Source organism: Esox lucius, chromosome 6, assembly GCF_011004845.1.
Source record: "Esox lucius isolate fEsoLuc1 chromosome 6, fEsoLuc1.pri, whole genome shotgun sequence".
In the NCBI taxonomy this organism is placed as follows: Eukaryota; Metazoa; Chordata; class Actinopteri; order Esociformes; family Esocidae; genus Esox; species Esox lucius.
The window spans coordinates 15,456,758-15,478,006 of NC_047574.1; the positions used below are offsets into that span (position 1 = coordinate 15,456,758).

The window sequence follows — 21,249 nt, forward strand, 5'->3', positions numbered from 1 at the left end:
AAAATGACGTAACACCAGTCAATGGAAACCAAAATCACCAACTGATTGAGGGCTGGATTCAAACTCACACCGAAAATTAAAGTAAACAATTGAAATCACAGGTTTTTCCAATCAGTGTGCTCCTGGACAGTGTGTGGCACTACTTGGCTGCGTTGGATGCACCGATACATAACATCTATTGGATCTCAATTGGATTCAGGTCTGGGGAATGTGAGGGCCAGTCAAACTCTGGCCACATGAGACTTGGCATGGTCCTGCACCAGGATGAACCCAACGTAAGTTCTGACAATGAGCCTGAGGATTTCAACTCGGTACCTAATAGCAGTCAGGGTACTGTTGGCTAGCACGTTGAGGTCTGTGTGACCATCCAACGATAAGCCTCCCCAGACCAACATTTTCCCACCACTCTCATCTGTGAAGAGAACGGGGCACCAGTGGCAGACATGCCAAGTCTGGTATTCTCTGGCAAATACCAATCAAGGTGCATGGTACTGGGCTGGGAGCACAGGTCCCCCTACAGGATGTCAGGCCCTCATGCCACCCTCAGGGAGTATGTTTTTGACAGTTTGGTTAGAAACATGCACACAACTAGCTCGCTGAAGGTCATTTTTTAGGGCTTTGGCAGTGCTCCTGATCCTCCTCACACAAAGGAGTAGATATCGGTTCTGCTGCTGGGTTGATGCCCTTCTACGGCCCTGTCCAGCTCTCGTTGTGCACCGGTCCGTCTCCTGGTATCTCCACCATGCTCTTGAGACTGTACTGGGAGAAACAGCAAACCTTCTTGCGACAGCATGTATGGATGTGCCATCCTTGAGGAGCTGGCCATTCAACCTGAATTGGCTGCAGGTACCGCCTCATGCTACCAGCAGTGACAAGGACACTAGCTAAATGCAACATTAGAGAAGAACCAGTCAGGAAGGATAAGGAGAGAGCAATTGTCTGTGGCCACCACCTGCAAAACCATTCCCTTTTTGGGGGTTATCTTGCTGTTGCCTCTCCAGTGCACCTGTTGTCACATTCATTTGCACCAAAACAGGTGACATTGTTTCGCAATCGCTTATGCTTCCTAACTGGACAGATTGATATCCCTAAAGTTTAATTGATTTGGTGTTAAACGGTGATGATTATGTGTTCATTATTAAAATAAATTGCAGTGTAGGTAGGTCTGAATCAAGAGGTCCACATTAGTTAATGTCTAAAACAACACCTAAAACCGAGTGGCTGAGGCCAAGTGGCTACTGGCATCTTCAACCGAGTGGCTGAAGATGCCAGTAGGATTCAAATTAATTAGTTTGCCTACCAATGAAGGAGTCTGTTAGACAGAGATTTTACAAATTTAAAATAAATCTGTGTCAGGGATATACATTTATATTAAGATAATCTTTTTTAAAGGATTAGCATTTGTTCATATATCTGATGAAATCTGTCATTAATGTCCTCGAGAAATGAAAGTACAGTACCAGTAACAGACTTTTCTCAATTTTATGCTTTTGTCCAATTTTTGTTATTTTTGTGGTTTCACAAAAGAGGGTTTGAACCTCCACACCCTCCAGTGGCGGTGTGCATGTTAGGTTTTCACGGGCAGATCCCCACTTGTGATTGTAAGAAAATATATCGATTTTTTTTCTTATTATGGATTATGTTACAAAACTGGTGTTTACATTAGACTGTTTCAAAAAAGAATACATCAAAACAAGCTATTCTGTTACCTCACTCAGTGACCTATCATCACATGACATTTGCTGCACAGTGTTAATGGAACACTTTGTATTCATTCATGTAGCTCTTCTATATCAGGTGCCAAAGAGCGAACAATATAGTCACTCATTAACTGTCATTATGGAAAAAAACACAGGGATACAAATAGACACATTGGACAAGATAAAAAAGTATAAAAGAAGCTACAGCATCAAATTACCAAAGACATAGGAATATGTAATATGCTCATAACCTGGAAAAATATAGTCATTACTAGAAAGCATGTCTGTGTGGCTGCACACTCCAGGAATACTTTGCAAAGCTTTGCTAACTATTAGCAAAGCTTTTGGCCAAAGTTAAATAACATACAGCTAGATTGGTTTCAAATGCCTTTAAAATAAATATATTTGTGAAAAAAATATATATATAATGATTTTGCCTGGTCATTATGATGTTTTGTGTGAAGATTAATGGGTACAAAAATAATTTGAGTCCATTTTAGAATAAGGCTGCAGGGGTCTGATTACTATCTAAATGCACTGTATTTAATTTAATAAATGATCACCTCTGTTGATTTGACAAACCTGCATGCGCTGCATGCACTCAATTATTTGAATTGAGTCCACCTGTTTGCAATTAAGGAATTATGCATGATTTAAGGTTAAATACAACTGTCTGTGGATGATCACACAGTTGGTTAAAGCAACCCCCCCCCAAAAAAACAATCATAAGGACGAAGGAACATTCATAGCAAATTTGGAATAGGGTAGGCATTTTTAAAACATTTCGAGAAAATGGAACAGTGAATCTATCTAGAAAAGGACATTCTCAAAAACTGAGAATCTGGGCAAGAAAAGCACTAATTAGGGAGGCCACACTGAGGCCTATGTCAAGGAATTACAGTCTGAGCAGGAAGAGACTGCACATACTGTAAAAAAAGGCTGCGTACTTCACAAAATGGACTAAATGGGCCTGGACTGCAATCCAGTTAAGTAAATGTGGAAAGAGCATCAATTATGGTAATAATTATGTTAATACTTGCTGCCAAAGGTGCCTAAAAATTGACTGAAGGGGGTGAAAACTTATGCAATCAATTAACTGAACTGATGCAATCAATCAATACAATTTACATTTTGAATAAATGTAGATTTTCTTGAGATTTAATTTATGTTGTGTTGACCAGTGGCAAAAACTAATTAAATAATTTTTTATTTCATGTTGTAACACAAATTGTTGAATAGTTCAGGGGGGTGGAATACTTCCATGAGCCACTGTATTTTGTTCAGCTTCTTTTCTTGCTTTTTTGTACTGCTGGTCCAGAATGGGACTCAAACCCCAACCTTGGCATTGCAAGCACCATGCTCTACCAGTTGAGCTCCTGTAGGGATATTTTCATAAAATGTTTTTTCACATTAACCTGATGAAGAGTAGACAGAATGTCTCATGTGATCACTTGTATATTAATTGAGTGTTAATTGATAAAACATTTAACCAGGGCTCATATTATTTTCCCAAACAGTTTAATTGTTAAGAGAGAGTGATGAACTATTGTTCCCATGGTCAGTGCAATGAGTGGTTGTTGTTATCTCATATTGAGGATAGAAGAACCTGTAGCTTGTCCTTGACTGTCTTTGCAAAATCTTGGGAGGATGAGTGAGCCCATAGATAAGGATATCTTTCCATTTCAGAGAATATGCTGAGTCATGATGAGTAGTGGCTGGGGGAGCGAATCCCAGAGGGTTGTGAAAAACATTGATGGAAGATTCGAGAAGGATCCATCCAGAAATTAGCATAATGGGAGGACCTAATATCATTGTATAACCATACTGTATATAAATGTGTCTTTAATGTTTGGAAGTCGGTTGTTCTGCAGATCAGCACGGCTTTATGACGTCAATGAAGTCTACTTTTGGATTCGAAGGCTCCTGAGTCTTTGCATCTTTTTTTGTCTGGAAATCTGAAGTGTTTTCCACGACAGCTAACCCTAAAGTTCCAATCATTGCATATAAATGAACTAACACCAAATATTGATCCAATTTAGGAAGGGACACCAAATCAAATGTCTTTTTTATATTCAGACATTCTGAAATGACTTATACATTGTCATTTTCATCAGCGGTCATAGTTAGTGTTTTTTTTATTTATTATGTTTTTTCTCTGCACCTCAGAATGATAAGCTGCTGTACTGGCTTGAGCAAACTGGGATCCAAATAAACTAATAATTATTGGCATATGAATATTTAAAATGCTATTGTTTTATTCCCAACTAACAGATAACTGTTCATATTTGATATAGGATATTTATTCACAGGTAAAATTTTATATGCTGGGGTAAAGTTACAAAATACATAAGTGTAGTGACTGCAAATTTGCTAAATATTGTCTACCCAACATCTGTAGATAATAAGATTAGTTTCACAATAAAATACACAGAAGCACCCTCCAGACTTTTCTTGGACCAAATATGAATTTGGTTTACATTGTGTCAGAGTTGCTGAAAGTAAAATTCTCTCTTGTTTAGGCTCTATGCTTTATACACATGTATTGCTATCTTGCAAAGAATTAAGACCTGATCTTTAGTTTTTGAACTTATCCAACTGAGTTGATCAGCTGTGTCCCTTTTCTAACATTTGAAAAACAAGAGATTTAACCAAGCAAAAACCTTACAAAGAAAGAGCAAACAGAATGCCATCCCTCTGCACAGTAACTTCCCACAAGCTCAGTATCATTCAACTCCCGAATGCCTTCCCTCTCCTCTGACAACTGTGTCCTTTTTTCATTTTTCTCTTTCCTCCCCTCCTTCTGTACCCTTTCAGGAACCTTGATCACGGTATCCTTATTTCCTGTGCTTTTCCCCTTCTCTTTGAGCTTCATGTGTGATTTAAGGGGGGCCTTGCAGTTGCGGGTCTTCAGCACCTTCTTCCCGTCACATGCATTCCTCCTCTTCTTCAACTTGCCTATTAGTTGTTTCCAGTGCCCAACCTTTGCCTTTCTGTTATGGTAGGCTTGGCACAAATTTGGCTGTCCAGCATAGCGGCACCAGTAGGTCTGTTCCCCAGACCTACAGCTAACCAGCAGGTTCACCACAACATCACCAGATGTATCCCAGGTACAGTCGTGGCCAACCTTTGTGCTGAAACCTCCTGTGATGGGGACAGAGTTCTTGGACTTGCCTGCCGGTGGTGATGATGGGGGTTGTGACATTACGTCATCAGAATTGTGGTTTCTGGGGTTGGTGCTGGGCAGGACAGGGAGGCACAGGAGGAAAAACAGAGGACACAAGAACATGGCTTGGGGTGATTACTGCTATTTCAAATGTTCCTCTTTCAAACAAAGCCAACCATAAGATCAAAAAACCTGCACGGATGGGGGCAAAAGAAGAAAAACAGAGTGAAACATGAGTGAATTAAAAACTTCTTTATGCACAGAATGCATGGAAACCTGCAATGTTTGATGTTGTTTTCACAGCTTTTTTTTTAAGTGAAACATAATTGTTTTTAAATAAACTGCTCAAAAAAATTAAGGGAACATGTAAACATCACAGTATGACACCAAGTCAATTAAACTTATCATTCTGTCCAGTTAGGAGGCATAAACAATTGTGAATCAATGTCACCTGTTTTGATGCAAATCTAAATGAAAACCGGTACACTGGAGAGACAACATCAAGACAACCCCTAAAAGGGAATGGTTTTGCAGGTGGTGACCAGAGACAATTGCTTTCTCCTTATTCTTCCTGCCTGATTCTTCTCTAGTTTTGCATTATGCTAGTGTCCTTGTCACTACTGGTAGCATGAGGCGGTACCTGCAGCTCATTCAGGTTGCTCAGGTAGTCCAGCTCCTCCAAGATGGCAGATCCATATGTGCCATAGCAGGAAGGTTTGTGTCTCCCAGTACAAGAGACAAGAACATGGAGGAGATACCAGGAAATGGGCTGTTACACAAGGAGAGCTGGACAGGGCAGTAGTGGGCATCAACTCAGCAGCTGGACCGATATTTACTCCTTTGTGGGAGAAGGAAAAGGAGGAGCACTGCCAGAGCCCTACAAAATGACCTCCAGCAGGCTACTTGTGTACATCTTTCTAACCAAACTGGCCCAAAGTCCTCTAGTGCTCATAGCCCAGCACTGTGTAGCTCGATTGGCATACGCCTGAGAACACTAGAATTGGCAGGAACGCCATTGGCGCCCCGTTCTCTGCACAGATGAGAGCAGCTTCACACTGAGCACATGTGACAGACATGAAAGAGTCTGGAGACGCCATGGTGAACGTTATGCTGCCTGCACATCATCCATCATAACGTCTCAACATCATCCAGCATAACCAGTTTCGCGGTGGGTCAGTGATGGTTTGGAAAGGCACATCCTTGGTGGGTCGCATAGACCTCCACATGCTAGCGAACGGTACCCTGACTGCGATTATAAACCGGGATGAAATCCTAAGACCAATCGTCAGAGCTTAAGTTGGTGCTCCCACAATTTGATTTTCTGGATATTTTTTTTTGATTCCGTCACTCACAGTTGAAGAGTACCTATGACCAAAATTACAGACTTCTTCATGCTTTGTAAGTGGGAAAAACTGCAAAATCGGCAGTGTATAAAATACTTGTTCTCCCCACTGTAAATGATAGCATTCGAGGAAGGATTGGAGCTGTTCTGAAGGCAAACAGCGGCCTTACTCTTCATTAGGTATTTGACATTAATGTATTGTTAGGTGTTTCTGTTATTTTGTCTACCCCTTGTACATATAATTCTTACCAATGGAATAGGAGCAAGCCAAAAAAGGGGGAGATGGAGAAATAATGCAACAACATGTGAATAATCTGTATGAAAATCACCACTACAAAAATGTTAGAGTATGAATAAGCATGTTTTCTACACAGGACATATCCTTACTCAGTGATCCTGCCAATATGAAAGATATCACACTTGAGTGGTCCAGTATATATAACAAAGACATGCACCAAAACAAACATCCCCAAGATGGCCCAGAATTTCTTCAATTAAAGTAACAATATATGCATACATATGCAGACATGCAGTACACTTAATTGCATATATTTAGATTAAGTTTTTCAAAAAGAAATATGTTGCACTTACCATTTGCAAACAGAAACCCTAGTATCTACTGCTATTTGAGAATATGCGGTCCTGGGACTCTAGCATAAAAGGGGGTTACACAGGGATAAAGGAGAATTGGGAGGGGAAGAGAGGGGAGTGTTTGAAGAATAAATGGGTCTACCCAGAGACCTCCCTTAGGGCCCCTTCTAACAATACGCCTCAAGACCTCCAGCCTAGAGACTGTATAATCTGTATGTGTGGGGGTGAGGTGGGAGTTGTGGTTTGGGTCATGACGTGTTGCCTTGTACACCCAACACACTGCCTATTCATGGATAAAAAGACAATGTACACACTGGTTAATGCTTCCTCGCAACACAGTCTTCTTAAAGGGGAAGTTTATCAGATTTTCTTTTGTGTGACTTAAATTTCACTCTTTTTGTGCTTGTAATTAAAACAAATATTTTGTTTCATTAAAATTAGAATTGGTTGTAATATTTTATCATCCCTTGCAATTGATTAAATCTAATCTGAAAATGTCTAAGCATTTAATAATATGCTACAATACAAAAATTTCCAAAACACGTAACAGTACATCACAATCCCATTCAAGATAATTTCTCAGCACGGATCAATGTTTAAAGAAAAAACACTGGAACACTGGAAAAATAATGATAGCAGAGACAATATCCAGAATAATATTCTGATGTAATGTGTTGCTTTGGGGTGTCTGAGTGTTCTCAAAAATTGATAGATATTTAATCATGCATTCTATTAATTAATTGGCCATGCTAATGTGACAAAGGTTGTGGGGATCACATAATAGCAAAGAAAGCAGGAAAATAAAGGCAAATATTGTTTGAAAGGTATACACAAGACTATGTGTGGAGAAAAGGCACTGCACACCAACATTAAAATCTTATTCCAACTATAAAGTATGGTTGAGGGAGCATCATGGTTTGGGGCTGCTTTGCTGCCTCAAGACCTGGACAATTGCGATGCTGTGGCATGAATGACCTCCATTGAGTGATGGAACATTGAGGGTTCCACCCAGGGCAGCTACGCCAAATTTATCCGTTGCTTCCGAGCTGTGTTCGTCCATCCACACGAGGGGAGAGAGGCAGGTGAACGGCTTTTCCATCTACGGCATGGGACGAGATCAGCGCAGGAGTTCGCACTGGAGTTCCGGACCCTGGCAGTTTGGTCTGGGTGGAACGATCGGGCTCTCATCGACCACTACCGGTGCAGCCTTCGCGAGGATGTCCGGAGGGACTTAGCATGTCGGGACACGACCCTCTCCTTCGACCAGCTGGTGGACCTGTCTATCGGTCTTGACAATCTGCTGGCTGCCCGAGGACGTCCCGGAAGAGGCCAGGCCGTTCCCCATGGACCTGGGGGCGCTCCCGGGCAGAGGTCGGGGAGGACAGGTGTGGAGTGCCTCCAAAAGGAGACGAGGCCATTCCGCCGCACCACACCACACCTCCTTCCCCAAGTCGAGAGGCGACAGGCATGGCACTTCCGCATCACCCCAGGTAGCTCATGCCCATTCACCACTTGCCTCTCCTCTCTCTGTGCACTGTCCCTGTTGAGTTCTCTGGTTTTCCGTTGCTTGCCCAGTGTAAGGCGCTGGTAGACTCGGGCTTGGAATTTCATTAATAAGTCCTTGGCTCTACGCTCACACCCTTCAGGTCCTTACCACCCCCCTACCCGTGAGAACTTTGGACAACTGGCCACTAGGGTTGGGTTTGGTCACCCAATGCACTATCCCTCTCCTCATGGTCACTGGCGGCTGGCATAGTGAAACCCTCTCCTTCCACGTCATCGACTCTCCCACGTTGGGTTTCCCCTGGTTGTCTCTCCATGACCCCGTCATTTCTTAGTCTAGTCAGGGTCTTTCGGGTGGTTGCGGAAGTGTCAAGGTAGGTGTTTAGGTGTTTCCATTGGCTCGACCACGGTGGAAAGTCCAGACAGTGCTCCCGCCGTGCCAATTCCCGGTTTTTCCAAGGCTAAGGCCACTGTATTACCACCGCACAGACTGGGGGATTGCACGATAAACCTCATTGACAGAGCCACACTCCCTAAGGGTCGCATATATCCACTGTCCCCTACCGAAAAGGCGGCGATGGCCGCGTACGTTGAGGAGGCACTGGAACATGGGTACATTAGGCCCTCCAAGTCACAAGTCTCCTCGAGTTTCTTTTTTGTGAAAAAGAAGGACGGTGGTTTGCGCCCGTGCATCGATTACAGGGCGCTGAACAAGATCACCATCCCGTTCCGCTACCCTCTTCCTCTGATCTCTGTGGAGGTGGAGAAGATGCACAGGGCCAGCTTTTTCACCAAATTAGACCTCAGGAGCGTATCCAGTACGTATCCAGGAGGGGGATGAGTGGAGGACAGCCTTTAGCACCACCTCCGCACACTATGAGTATTTAGTGATGCCTTACGGTTTGATAAATGCCCCATCAGTCTTTCAATCCTTCATCAACGATGTGTTCAGGGACATGTTATGCAAAGGCGTGGTAGTGTATATTGATGACATCTTGATATACACGGCTACCTGCGCTGAGCATGTCTTGTTGGTGCGCAGAGTGCTTGTTAGACTGTTGGAGCATCACCTGTACGTGACCGCCACCGCATGGAGGCCCCGGTGTATCGTCCGGGCGACCGGGTCTGGCTCTCAACCAAGGACCTGCCCCTCCACCTGCCCTGCCGGAAGCTGGGCCCGCGGTTTGTGGGGCCTTTTAAAGTCCTGAAGAGAGTCAACGAGGTGACATATTGATTACGCCATCCCCCTGACTACCATACTAACCCCTCGTTTCACATGTCACTCCTCAGGCCGGTGGTGGCTGGTCCCCTTCAGAGGTGTAAGGTGCGGGAGGTCCCTCCCCCCCCTCTGGACATCGAGGGGGCCCCGGCGTACTCCGTCCGCTCCGTCATCGACTCGAGGCGTCGGGCGGGGGGCCTCCAGTACCTCGTGGAGTGGGTGGGGTACAGCCCGGAGGAGTGGAGCTGGGTCCCGGTGAAGGACGTCCTGGCTCCCGCCCTCCTGCGCGACTTCCATCGCCGTCGCCCAGATCGCCCTACTCCACGTCCCCCGGGTCGGCCCCGGGCCGGTGTTGTCAGGCGGCAGAGGGGGTGTACTGTGATGACTGCGCCCTCTGCTGCCTGTCCTCCCCCTGCAGCAGGCAGGCTCCAGCGGTCGACCTCATCCGATCTTCTAACACGACCGCCCATCTCATTCAATAATTTCATCTGTTGTCTTGTTTAGCGCACCTGGTCCTCATTCTCATCATTCCCCCCAGTAAATATGTTCCCTCTGCTTCCCCTGTCTTTGTGTGTTATATTAACTATTAAATAACAGTTAACAAGTATGATTTCGTCTTCCTGCTCTTCATTTCCACTCGAGCCTGCCAGTGTGTCCAAACATTTGACTGATACTGTAGGTTTTCCAAAATGGAGCCTGTTATTTTTCAACAGTTCTTGTGTTTTTCTTTTGAAGTTCCCAGTTGGCCGATCAATCAGTTATACTGTGAGATTTCAAAATGTCTAAAGACCAAGACCATAAGGAGCGAGTATATAATACAGCAACAAATTATATTTTTGTTTTAATCAGCACATTCAACACATTTTAAACCATTTTATAAGCCATATAACACCCTTATCTACTTACGCTGCAAACAGCACTACAGCTTTTTAAGCAGATCGTTTTATCAGTAGGCTTGCTTTGTTAATATTGATGCATTTGTAATATTTCACTTCCTCTCATCAGAGGGGTTACAACATGAATGAGGGCATGAGGCAGAAGCTCTTTTTTAAAACTTGGGTTTCGAAGTCAGTTGGAAGACGTCATAGGAGCAAATGCTTATGAGAAGGCAGATGTTGGGACTGGAAGGCCAAGGGATGACACCTGCGTAAATTCTAGGAAAAGGTGGGGGCAGGAAGAACCTCAGGGTGTTTGAGAACAGAGGAAAATGTAATTACTAGGATTAGGCTGTGACACACATGGCGTAATAGTACATTGAAAATGGTAGGAAAACATCAGAATTTGTGGTGTGACAATTACCAGGAGGAGATGGAGAAAGTGGAGGAATTAAGGAATAATGGTTTTGAAGAACCGAGTTTAAGGTGAACTGTTAAGTGGGTTCTCAGGGGATGTAGTAGTACACTGCTCAAAGGGAAGGAACCACTTAAATCACACATCAAGTCTTGATGAAGGAAATATATTAAAGATCAAAATCTTTACTGTACAATGTGTAATTTGTTGAGAACAAAATGATGTAACAACGGTCAATGGAAACCAAATTCGCCTGACTGAGGGCTGGATTCAAACTCACACAGAAAATCATAGTAAACAACTGAAATCACAGGCTGTTCAAACTTGCATGAATTTCAACACGGCGACTCATAATGTGACTTAGTAGTGCGTATGGCCCCCACCTGCCTGTATGTACTCCCGACACCATCTGGGCATGCTCCTGATGAGATGGTTGATGGTGTCCTGGGGGTTCTCCTTCTAGACTTGGATCAGGGCATCAGTGAGCTCTTCCACAGTCTGTGGCGCTACTTGGCTGCGTTGGATGCACCAATGCATACCGCCAAAACAGTTATACTAGGTGATGTTGCAAACAGCATTACATTCAACACTGCGTCTCCAGACTCTTTCACGTCTGTTACATGTGCTCAGTGTGAAGAGAACGGGGCACCAATGGAGGACCTGCCAATTCTGGTGTTCTCTGGTGATGCCAATGCCAATCAAGCTGCACAGTGCTGGGCTGTGAGCACAGGTCTCACTACAGGATGTCGGGCCCTCATGGAGTCTGTTTCTGACAGTTTGGTCAGAAACACGGACAGCAGTAGCCCGCTGGAGATTATTTTGTAAGGCTCTGGCAGTGCTTCTCCTGTTCCTCCTCACACAAAGGAGCAGATACGGGTCCTGCTCCTGGGTTGATTTCCTTCTATGCCCCTGTCCAGCTCTCCATGTGTAACAGCCCATCTCCTGGTATCTCCTCCATGCTCGAGACACAGCAAACCTTCTTGCGATGGCACGTATTGCTGTGCCATCCTGGAGGAGCTGGACTGCCTGTGCAACCTGAATGGGCTGCAGGTACCGCCTCCTACTACCGCTACCAGTAGTGACAAGGTCACTAGCAAAATGCAAAACTACAGAAGAATCAGTCAGATTCATTCAATTCAGTGCAAATTCATTTCCTTTTGGGGGTTGGTTTCCTAACTGGACAGACTGATATCCCTGAAGTTTAACTGATTTGGTGTTACACTGTGATGATTCCGTGTTCCCTTAATTTTTTTGAGCAGTGTATTTACTTAGATAATCTGTTTTCTTAAGATGACAAAAGCCAATGACGGTTAGTCCAGAGGTGTCAAACCGGTTCCACGGAGGGCCGAGTGTCTGCAGGTTTTTGCTCTCTCCTTGTACTTGATTGGTTAATTAGGTCACTGATTGGTTAGTTTCTACCCTCACCTGGTTGTGTAGGTATGAACTAGGAACCAATTTATAGGAAAAACCAAAAACCTGCAGACACTCGGCCCTTTGTGGAACCGGTTCGACACCTGTTGTTTAGACCTTTCTGTCTCTGGTCCATAATCCAATCCAGTTGGTGGCAGTAATGCACCTTAAAGTATGGTTGCCAAACACCATATAAAATCTGAAGAAGGTAAAGCAGAAGAAGGTGAAGCAAAAGGTGAAAAGTATTTCATGCTACCCTGCACGATTGAAATTATGCTGACTGTTTAAACGAAGGGCAGTCACCTCATGTTGCGCACGTCTAATTCACACCATCCCAGCTGCGTTAATGTTGGCCCGTAAATCCCTCTAGACTGGACATGGTTGAGTTGCCTGGAGTGGGGGGGTCCAGACCTTGTGGACACGCGGGGGCTGTGGGCTTGTCCTGTGTATGTGACAGTACCCTCCAACTGCTCACGACACACTTAAAAAGTAAAAAAAAAAAGGTTGGCGGGGCAAATCATGTATTGCTAATATGCTGTGAAAATATTTTGGGCCTATGTCCTAGTGCACAAATGTCATAACTAAATAATGCTTCTTAATAGGTATAATATAATAGCATAGGCATAGTTTTAGCAGTAGATCTCTGCATTTTGACTCAGTGTCCCTGCTCAGAAAAGTATGGGGATCATTGGGTGAGACAATTGTGTGACCTTTTAGCCCAAGTTTGAACTTAAAGTTGATAAATGTTACTTTGACAACTCCTCTATGTTGCTTCATAGTATATCTATTGTAGTCAGATTTTTCTAGGCTAAAAGTACAATCCCACAAAAACACACTGAAATTGGTCATAATTAAAAACATAACAATACATGGGAAATCTGATTTGAATGGGCTGAGAGTACAGAAAGTAGATAAAGCATTTGAATATGTTAATCATTTTGTACTTCAATTTTAAAGCATTTTATTATTGTACAATAATTTATTATGCTTTAGTTAGTTAAGTGGGTGTTATAGCCTTGATTTAATTCCAATTCATTTGAGAAGAAGTTCCATCTATGTTCATCAGTGTGCATACAGATTAACATGGTGTGAAAAAGTATCTTGTGGAAATGAATGACCAAAGGCTTACAATTTCACACTAAGTGATAATGTGTTCCAATCCATTGCCAGAGGCCAGCCGGTTGAGTCTGGGGGAGGGAGGTGGAGTTAAATTGGCACAGAGAAAATAGAATAGTAGTTATTTTGCGCATGCTAGCGTGTTAATAGGTCAAGCTGCACAGTCATTTTTCTAGGGCACCAAATGTACACAAAAATAACATTAACATTGTACCATGGTTTGTGGCTGTTCCTTCCTCTCTGGCTTCTCATGAACACATTTACAGATCATTCAATCTATCAAATACCTTTGTCTTTGCCGTCTATTGAAGGCATTCATATATAAAAAATGCTGCTATTAACTTTTCCTCAAACCCTTTTCCTGACCTCATCAACATCCAATAATCGGTATTGTATATAAAGGGATAAGACAGCAGTATGAGAAGGGAGCTGAAGGCAGCAACACTAGCCCCCTCTAGGGGTGTGATGTGTTGGCCTTGATTTACATTAAGTTCCAACAAAACTGGATTCAGTCTTAATATTCCTAATGAGCACACCACACTTAATCTGCAAAAATATCCACCACTCATCAAAACATACTTTAAAAGCATGAAGCTAGGCCTATATGTGTAGGTTTAGACTGAATTTGAATACAGTTTTGTTTCATTCACGTTGTAGTCAAAAGATTTAACATGGTATACTGTTGGCCCAAAAATTACATTAGATTTGTCAAGATATAATATTTTGATTCATTATTATGATCACACAGAGAGACTTTCAGAGGGTAGGTTTTGAGAAAAACAATCTCCATTGTCAAGAGATTTTCGCAATCAATGCAAAGCTAGCCAACTGCCTTTAAAATTCCAGAGACTGTGATTAGACACTGATTGGGGTGTGAAGTGGGGTTGCTATCCTTACCCCTTGGAGAGAAATGACAGAGGGAATCTAATTGTGAAGCAAAGGAGAAGCAAAGTGCTCTGCACAAAAGTTACCATAGTGTATGTAAATATAGTGAAGATTGCCTTCAGGACAAGTTTCCATGGTGACAACATATAATCAGTGCTTCATTAAATTGCATAAGGAGGCACACAGACCTATTGACAGTCTGGCGTTTGCCCTGGTGTAGTTCCATTCTCTTCTATTAATTCCAAGAGAGTGAGTGAATGTGTTCTAGGCTCACATATCCATATGGAGATCCAATGTCCCCATGAAGTAAAACCTGACACATCTGTTGGGAGTTCCTTCCCAGTAAACATCTACATTTCCCACTTAGGGATTATGTTTAGGGAAAAACAGTGTTAAAATTAAGGTAACTTTTAAGTGTAGTGTTATGGATTAGTGTTGGGCGTTAGGGTTAAGTAAAATCTAAACATAAAGGTTATGTAATTGAGGTTAGGTTTAGGATTAGGTTTAGGTCTATAGGATACATGGGCTACAGGATACATGGGAACATGGATTTCTGGGTTTCAAAGACACACAAGGATAGAAAAACAAACACACGTGTGTCTGTTTGTGTGTTTTAAGAAAGCACAGGGTGAAGGAGGTCAAACGTGAAGAGGATGGAGGTGGAGGTCCATCTCCCATTTATTCCATTTATTTCCATTTTCCATTTGTTTTTGTGTTAAAAATGATTAAAAGGGAAAAACATTGCTTCAGGTTATTTCATATAAGGAATCCACACTGTCATATTAAATCATGAGCACACAATAAATATCTTAGAATAGTCAAACCATAATTCAATCAACCCATTATTGAACTGTCTGAAGTTATGCCATAATATCCTCCAAAACATTTAGAAGGTACATTAATCCTTATAAGTGTATACATCTTAATTATACACAGATGTACAGTAAACACACATACATTTACATGCATGAAAGGAAAAGGTGAATTACATGGGATAACTAAATTTGTTAAAGGAATAGGAACAAATAAAGGAAATAAAATAAATGCTGGAGGTTAAAAACTGATTATTTTTATCTGAACTAACACATAGGAAATCAGATATTTAAAATAATTGGTTACAGGGGTGTTCAGAGCACATAGATGCATAGAGAGCTCCTGTGACATTTTTTTTTTTTTTTTTTTTACATGGACTTCTCTGCATCTCTTTTGCTCAGAAGTAAATGGGCAGTTCCCTAAAGGTGAAATTAAACAAACAATTCGCGTTGCAATTTATTTGGATAGTCAAGATTACAATTTGAAGATGCTCTACAGATATTCATACTATAAACACCCCTTGAAAACAAACACGTTAAGGTTAGGTTTAGAATACATTTTAGGTTAAAAGTTTTGGAAAGGGTTTAAGTGTTTAGGTTAAGGATAGGATAATGTTTAAGGTTAGGGTCAGTAGATGATTTCAGTAAACTAGTTTGATAGTCCTTAAAGCATCCACAGATTGACTATTCAAATAAAGTATTAGCTAACTTAATGTGTTTACGTCCATTAATGGGACGTGTGGAGATTTCCATATATATCTGTCTTTCGGCTAATTAATTAAATGGGTTTTCTGATTCTCTGGGGTCACTAAATACCACACCTGGAGACAGTGGAATTCAAATCTGGCCCTTGAAGACAGTTCCATTCATTTTTTCCATTGCAACCCACTAATCAGGGACTTATTCAGACCTGGGACACCAGGTGGATGCCATTAATGATGAGTTCAGAAGGCTATGGACAAATGGAGTGGAACTGGCTTATTTTAATAATACCAGTATTAAATGTCTATGTATTTAATTGGCTACATCTGCATAACAGTATAGCATAGAGGAGCGGTCAACCTTTTGTAAAGCCATTTGATGTTATGCCGTTTTACATGGCTGGAGACTTTAAATACAACACACATTTTCTATGAGACTGGTTAGTTTGACACTGACAAACGGAGACTGAGATCTATAAAATGACTATATGCTGAAACCATTAATAATCTATAGGTCTAGGTGAGTGGATGCATGTTTTAAGCTAGAACTCTCAATCTCAACTGTGGACCTCAAAGCCAGTTCCACTCCATTTTTGTTATTGCAATGCTCTAAACAGGGACTAATCTTGACCTGGGACACCTGGTGAGTTCAATTAATGATGAGGTAGAACAGAAAACCTGCAGATGACCCCTGGCCTAGAACAAGAGGATGAAAAGGTATATTCCTTATTACAAAGCATGTACACTTTCCTACATTGTTCTTTTAAACAAGGCTGACAAATGATTATTAAATGGCCATCCAGCTATCCGCACCTTTCTCACGTTCTGCACTATTCCTTCAGAACAGACTTTATGCACACAATAGACACAATATACCCACACACACACACACACACACACACACACACCCATGCTTGTTTCACTACACTAGGAATCTTGTTGTGATCAAAATATATTCCCATTAACAGTCCCATTTCCTAATGTCAAACTTGACCTTAAAAACTTTTTGGCCAAAATACAAACAAACTCAGAGACTTCCCTCCGGAAGTCTAGCGTAGTCAATGCTCCAAATTTCAGAGACTACCCCCCCCCCCCCTTGGCTATCCAGTCATCACCACTACAACACTGGCTGACTTGTGTATCTTTGAAACACACCTGTCAGGCCACTCTATTCCACCCACCTGCATTGTGGTTCACCAGGTCAGACAACTCAGTGTACTGAAGACTGCCCAATTTGTCAACACTCTGTTCTTTGAAGATGAAAGGGGCAGTATTGTAATTTGGTGCACTCTTGTTAGGAATCTGGAGTCCTTGTTTATGTGAAATGAAATGTATTAGTTCTAAAACAGTAGGATAAATGCTAATAAAAGATCAACACACTTCCAATGAACTCATTATATACATAAGAGAATGTTTAGATTGTTCAATAGATAGTTTGTTGAAAGATTGATGTTAGGTTAGGGAAAATAGGACTGTTAATGGGAATATATTTTGATCACAACAAGACTCTGATAGTCAGTAAACAATCTTAAAAGCATCTACAGAAACACTTTTGGAACTCAAAATAAAGAGTCATCCCATTTATGGTAACCTATCATGAAAAGCTGCTTTAGACAATGAAATAATCCTAAAATAAAAAAAAAAGAGATGCAATTGTCAGAGAATAAGACGGTTACATTCTGTTGTCATGGGATTATACAGATGACAATTGAATCATAAAATTAAAGTAATGCATGGGATAGAATATACTAATTTGGAAATATTTATTTCTATTTACACAGGTGTTTGATAATATATTTTTAATATAATGTGACTTGATGTTAAGCCTGAATTCTGGTTACTTTCACATAGAATAATGTGAAGATATGCTTTTATTATTATACAGGATATCTAACTAGTATTTATATATATATATATATATATATATATATATATATATATATATATATATATATATATATATATATATATATATATATGTTACTTCCATTCTATTTGATAGCTTCTGGGCAACAGAAATACTAACACAATTTTAATTTAATTAAATATTAATAAGTATTAATAAGTATATCAATAATAAATACTTTGACATTAATTAAAAAAAATCGGAAACAAAATGTAATGCATTTTCTGATTTTACAATACATAATTACATATTGTTATATTGTTTCGTTTTGTCCAGCAGATTATTTACATAATTACTTTTATTTAAACAATATACAGATATTTTTAAAAAGTGAGAAAATCAACTAAATTAAAACATGTTGCATGCACGTACATAGTATAAAGTAAGTAATCTAAAATAATAAATACAAATATTTGTGACCGAATTTAATTTTGGATTTGACCAGGGATTGTGCTGCACTCAATCGCTCCGGCTGAAGTAAACGGCGTTATGGTATCCAAGGAAATGTCTCCGTCACACTGGATTTGGAAGACGTTTGGCAGCAACAGGTTCTTGTGATTGCGGGATGTGTTTGAGAGAAGAGAAACTTTGTCGAACTGCGGGGTTGTTGTGTCCTCACCAAGGTTTTGGATTGCTGGAGGATGTTGCGCAGCCATTAATACTTGCGCGTCTTTTTGGAGCGTTGTGTCGTGGTGGTAGGACACCAGTTCATTGCTGAAATTAACAGCCTCCACTGTATTGCTTGAGCACATTTTATTGCAGCCTAGAATAGTTGCAAATGCTTTCCTGAAATCCGCGTTAAATGCGTAAATGACAGGGTTTAAAGAAGAGTTTGCCCAACCAAACCAAACGAAAATGGTAAATGTGGTGTCACTTACGCACGGAGGATCACAAAAAGGTACCATGCAGTTTAGGACAAAAAAGGGTAGCCAGCAAAACACAAACACACCCATTATAATGGAGAGTGTCTTTAAAACTTTTGTTTCCTTTTTAAAAGCAGTTTTCAATGCATTTTCGTGTGCGCAAACGTTCGGGTGTTGGTTATTTTGCGCTTGCTCCGCGGCTCTCTCCAATGAGGATATCCTCCGTATCTGTGTTTGCGCAATACGGTAAATTTTCGTGTAAGTGGCAACCATGATGACCACTGGGATGTAAAAACTAATCAGTGATGAGGAAATAGCATAGGTCTTGTTCAAGTTTGCTATGCAGTTATCAGAGTGGTTGCTAACATTTTCTGGTGACGTTTCCTCCCCGGCCATGTGCCAGTTCAGTTGAACAGGTATAAAGGATATGATAATTGATAGCATCCATGCAACTCCAATCATGATGAATGCCAATCGGTGTGTCATTTTCCGTTCATATTTAAAAGGACTAGCTATAGCCCAGTATCTGTCCACGCTTATGATACACAGATTAAGAATAGATGCAGTCGAACACATTATGTCAAAAGCAATCCAGATGCCACAAAATCTACCAAACAACCAAGTGCCCGTAACCTCAGATATTGCCTCCCATGGCATCACCAGGACTGCAACGAAGAGGTCAGATACCGCCAGAGAAATCACAAAAAAGTTTGTTACCTTAGACCTGAGGTGCCTGAATTTAATGACGGCCGCGCAAACGAGCGTGTTTCCCAACAGCGTAGACACGATGAGGAGAAATAAAATGCATCCAATTAGCGCTCGCACACCATTCCCACCGGTCTCATCGCCTGTGCTGTCTGACTCCGACCGAACTTGCGTTGGATTTTCAGTATAATTTTCCATTTTCACGTTTCTATGTTTTGGTAAAAACGCTTTGATTTCACATTAAACCACTTATTTATTTATGGTCCTTGCTGACAGGTTCCAAAACCCTAGCAATTCGTCTAGCCTCAGGAAAAAAAACAATTTCAAAAATTGTCCAATGCTTCTCTCTGTCGCGATATGGTATGACTCATAACAGGTGAGACAAATATGAACAGGCTAGACATCTTAGTGAGAGGTCCACTTTAATATCAGCACCAGTTGTCCCTCATCCACTCGTATGTAGAATACACTGTAAAGGGTTTGCAGTGGTAGCGTACCTTACAGGCAGCTTTGGTTGAGTTATTGAATTTAATATTGCAGTAGGCTAATTGAAATTTGAATGTAATACCAGAGAAAGAAAATATTAACACAGTAGGCAACAACTGCATTCAATTTACAGCAAAACTGTAATAAGTCAATTCTTCGTCATAATTTATATATTAATGACTAGTTATTTTTGGCCACCTGTGCAAATGACAATTTTCTAATTTTCCATAGTGCAGTTACATATTTGTAGTTAACAGTAAGGTGTCCTGATTTGGTTAGCATAGTCCTGTCAATCTTTTGCAGGTGTATTTCCGGTTGCTAAGGACCACAGCAAAGATCAATTGCTCGGTGGGAATGTTTTTTTTGGTCCTGATTAACTTGTATACTCCGCCCATGTCCTCTGACTGCCAAAGGAGTATGTTTAGAACAGTGGTTGACGAGGTCAGGATTTTTCAGCAACAATTTGGCAGCACGCTTTCAAGCCCTTAAATCAGTATTAAATCAGGGACTCATTTAGACCAGGGACAACAGGTGGGTGCAATTAATGATGAGGTAGAACAGACATCCCTGGTTAGGGGGTTGCAATGGAAAATGGAGTGGAACTGCCTTCAAGGGCCAGTTTTTAATACCACTGAGTTAAATCACACAACTGGCAGAATCTTACAACACGTTGCAGTTTACCTCTAAAGTGGGCAGACACAAACCCAAACCCGACTGTGATGGAGCCATTGAGGATGGTTTCACTCTACGATTGATGTGTTGACCTCAGGAGAAGGCACTTTGGTCTTCATTCAAAGCCTGACCAATCTTAAATTGTACTTTTTTATCCAGAACTGAATGGTTGAGGACAATTGTAATAGTGTTTAATATACACTAATTTCGCAGTACATTCATTAATATGAGATGAATTGGTCCAGGAATTGAATCATTTTGCAATGCATTGTTCATCAAAGCGACTGCTAGTTTTTTAAAATAATGGATCACTAAATAAAGTGCTATATCCACCAATGTTGTCATAATGTCTTTGGGATAAATGAGTGGAGGGTAGTCCTACTTCCTGATAAAGAATTGGAAAGAAGGGGCAGAGCTTAATCCAAACATTTAATTTGTGTTTTGCCTTCAAAATATACACCGATTGGCCATAAAATTATGACCGCCTAATATTGTGTAGGTCCCCCTTTTGCCGCCAAAACAGCCCTGAACCGTCAAGGCATGGATTCCACTAGACCTTTGAAGGTGTGCTGTGGTATCTGGCACCAAGACATTAGCAGCAGATCCTTTAAGTCCTGTAAGTTGTGAAGTGGGGCCTCCATGGATCGGACTTGTTTGTCCAGCACATCCCACAGATGCTCAATTGGATTGAGAAGTCAACACGTTGAACATGTTTTTGTATTCCTCAAACCATTCCTGAACCATTTTTGCTTTGTGGCAGGGCACATTATCCTGCTGAAAGAGGCCAGTGCCATCAGGGAATACTTGAAAGGGTGCACAGGGTCTGCAACAACGCTCAGGTAGGTGGTACGTGTCAAAGTAACATCCAGATGAATGGCAGGACCC

The 21,249-nt window shown here is 41.3% G+C and overlaps 2 protein-coding genes across 3 annotated transcripts; both read right to left on the reverse strand.

Moving 5' to 3' along the window:
- Positions 1-3,705: 3,705 nt before the first annotated feature.
- Positions 3,706-6,929, reverse strand: fgfbp3 (fibroblast growth factor binding protein 3). 2 transcript variants are annotated; one of them, XM_020047206.3, is made up of 2 exons: positions 6,797-6,929; positions 3,706-4,936 (listed from the first exon to the last, which is right to left on the reverse strand). In XM_020047206.3, exon 2 carries the CDS (start codon positions 4,900-4,902, stop codon positions 4,345-4,347), a length of 558 nt encoding a protein of 185 aa, XP_019902765.2. In that variant the 5' UTR covers positions 4,903-4,936; positions 6,797-6,929; the 3' UTR covers positions 3,706-4,344. The 2 variants fall into 2 exon arrangements, with proteins under 2 accessions (XP_019902765.2, XP_034148792.1); XM_034292901.1 differs by having other exon boundaries at positions 3,708-5,054; positions 6,795-6,928.
- Positions 6,930-18,063: 11,134 nt separating this feature from the next.
- LOC105010531 (D(5)-like dopamine receptor) lies at positions 18,064-19,404 on the reverse strand. Its single transcript, XM_010869864.1, has one exon. The coding sequence runs from the start codon at positions 19,402-19,404 to the stop codon at positions 18,064-18,066; it is 1,341 nt and encodes a 446-aa protein (XP_010868166.1).
- Between the last annotated feature and the right edge of the window lie 1,845 nt (positions 19,405-21,249).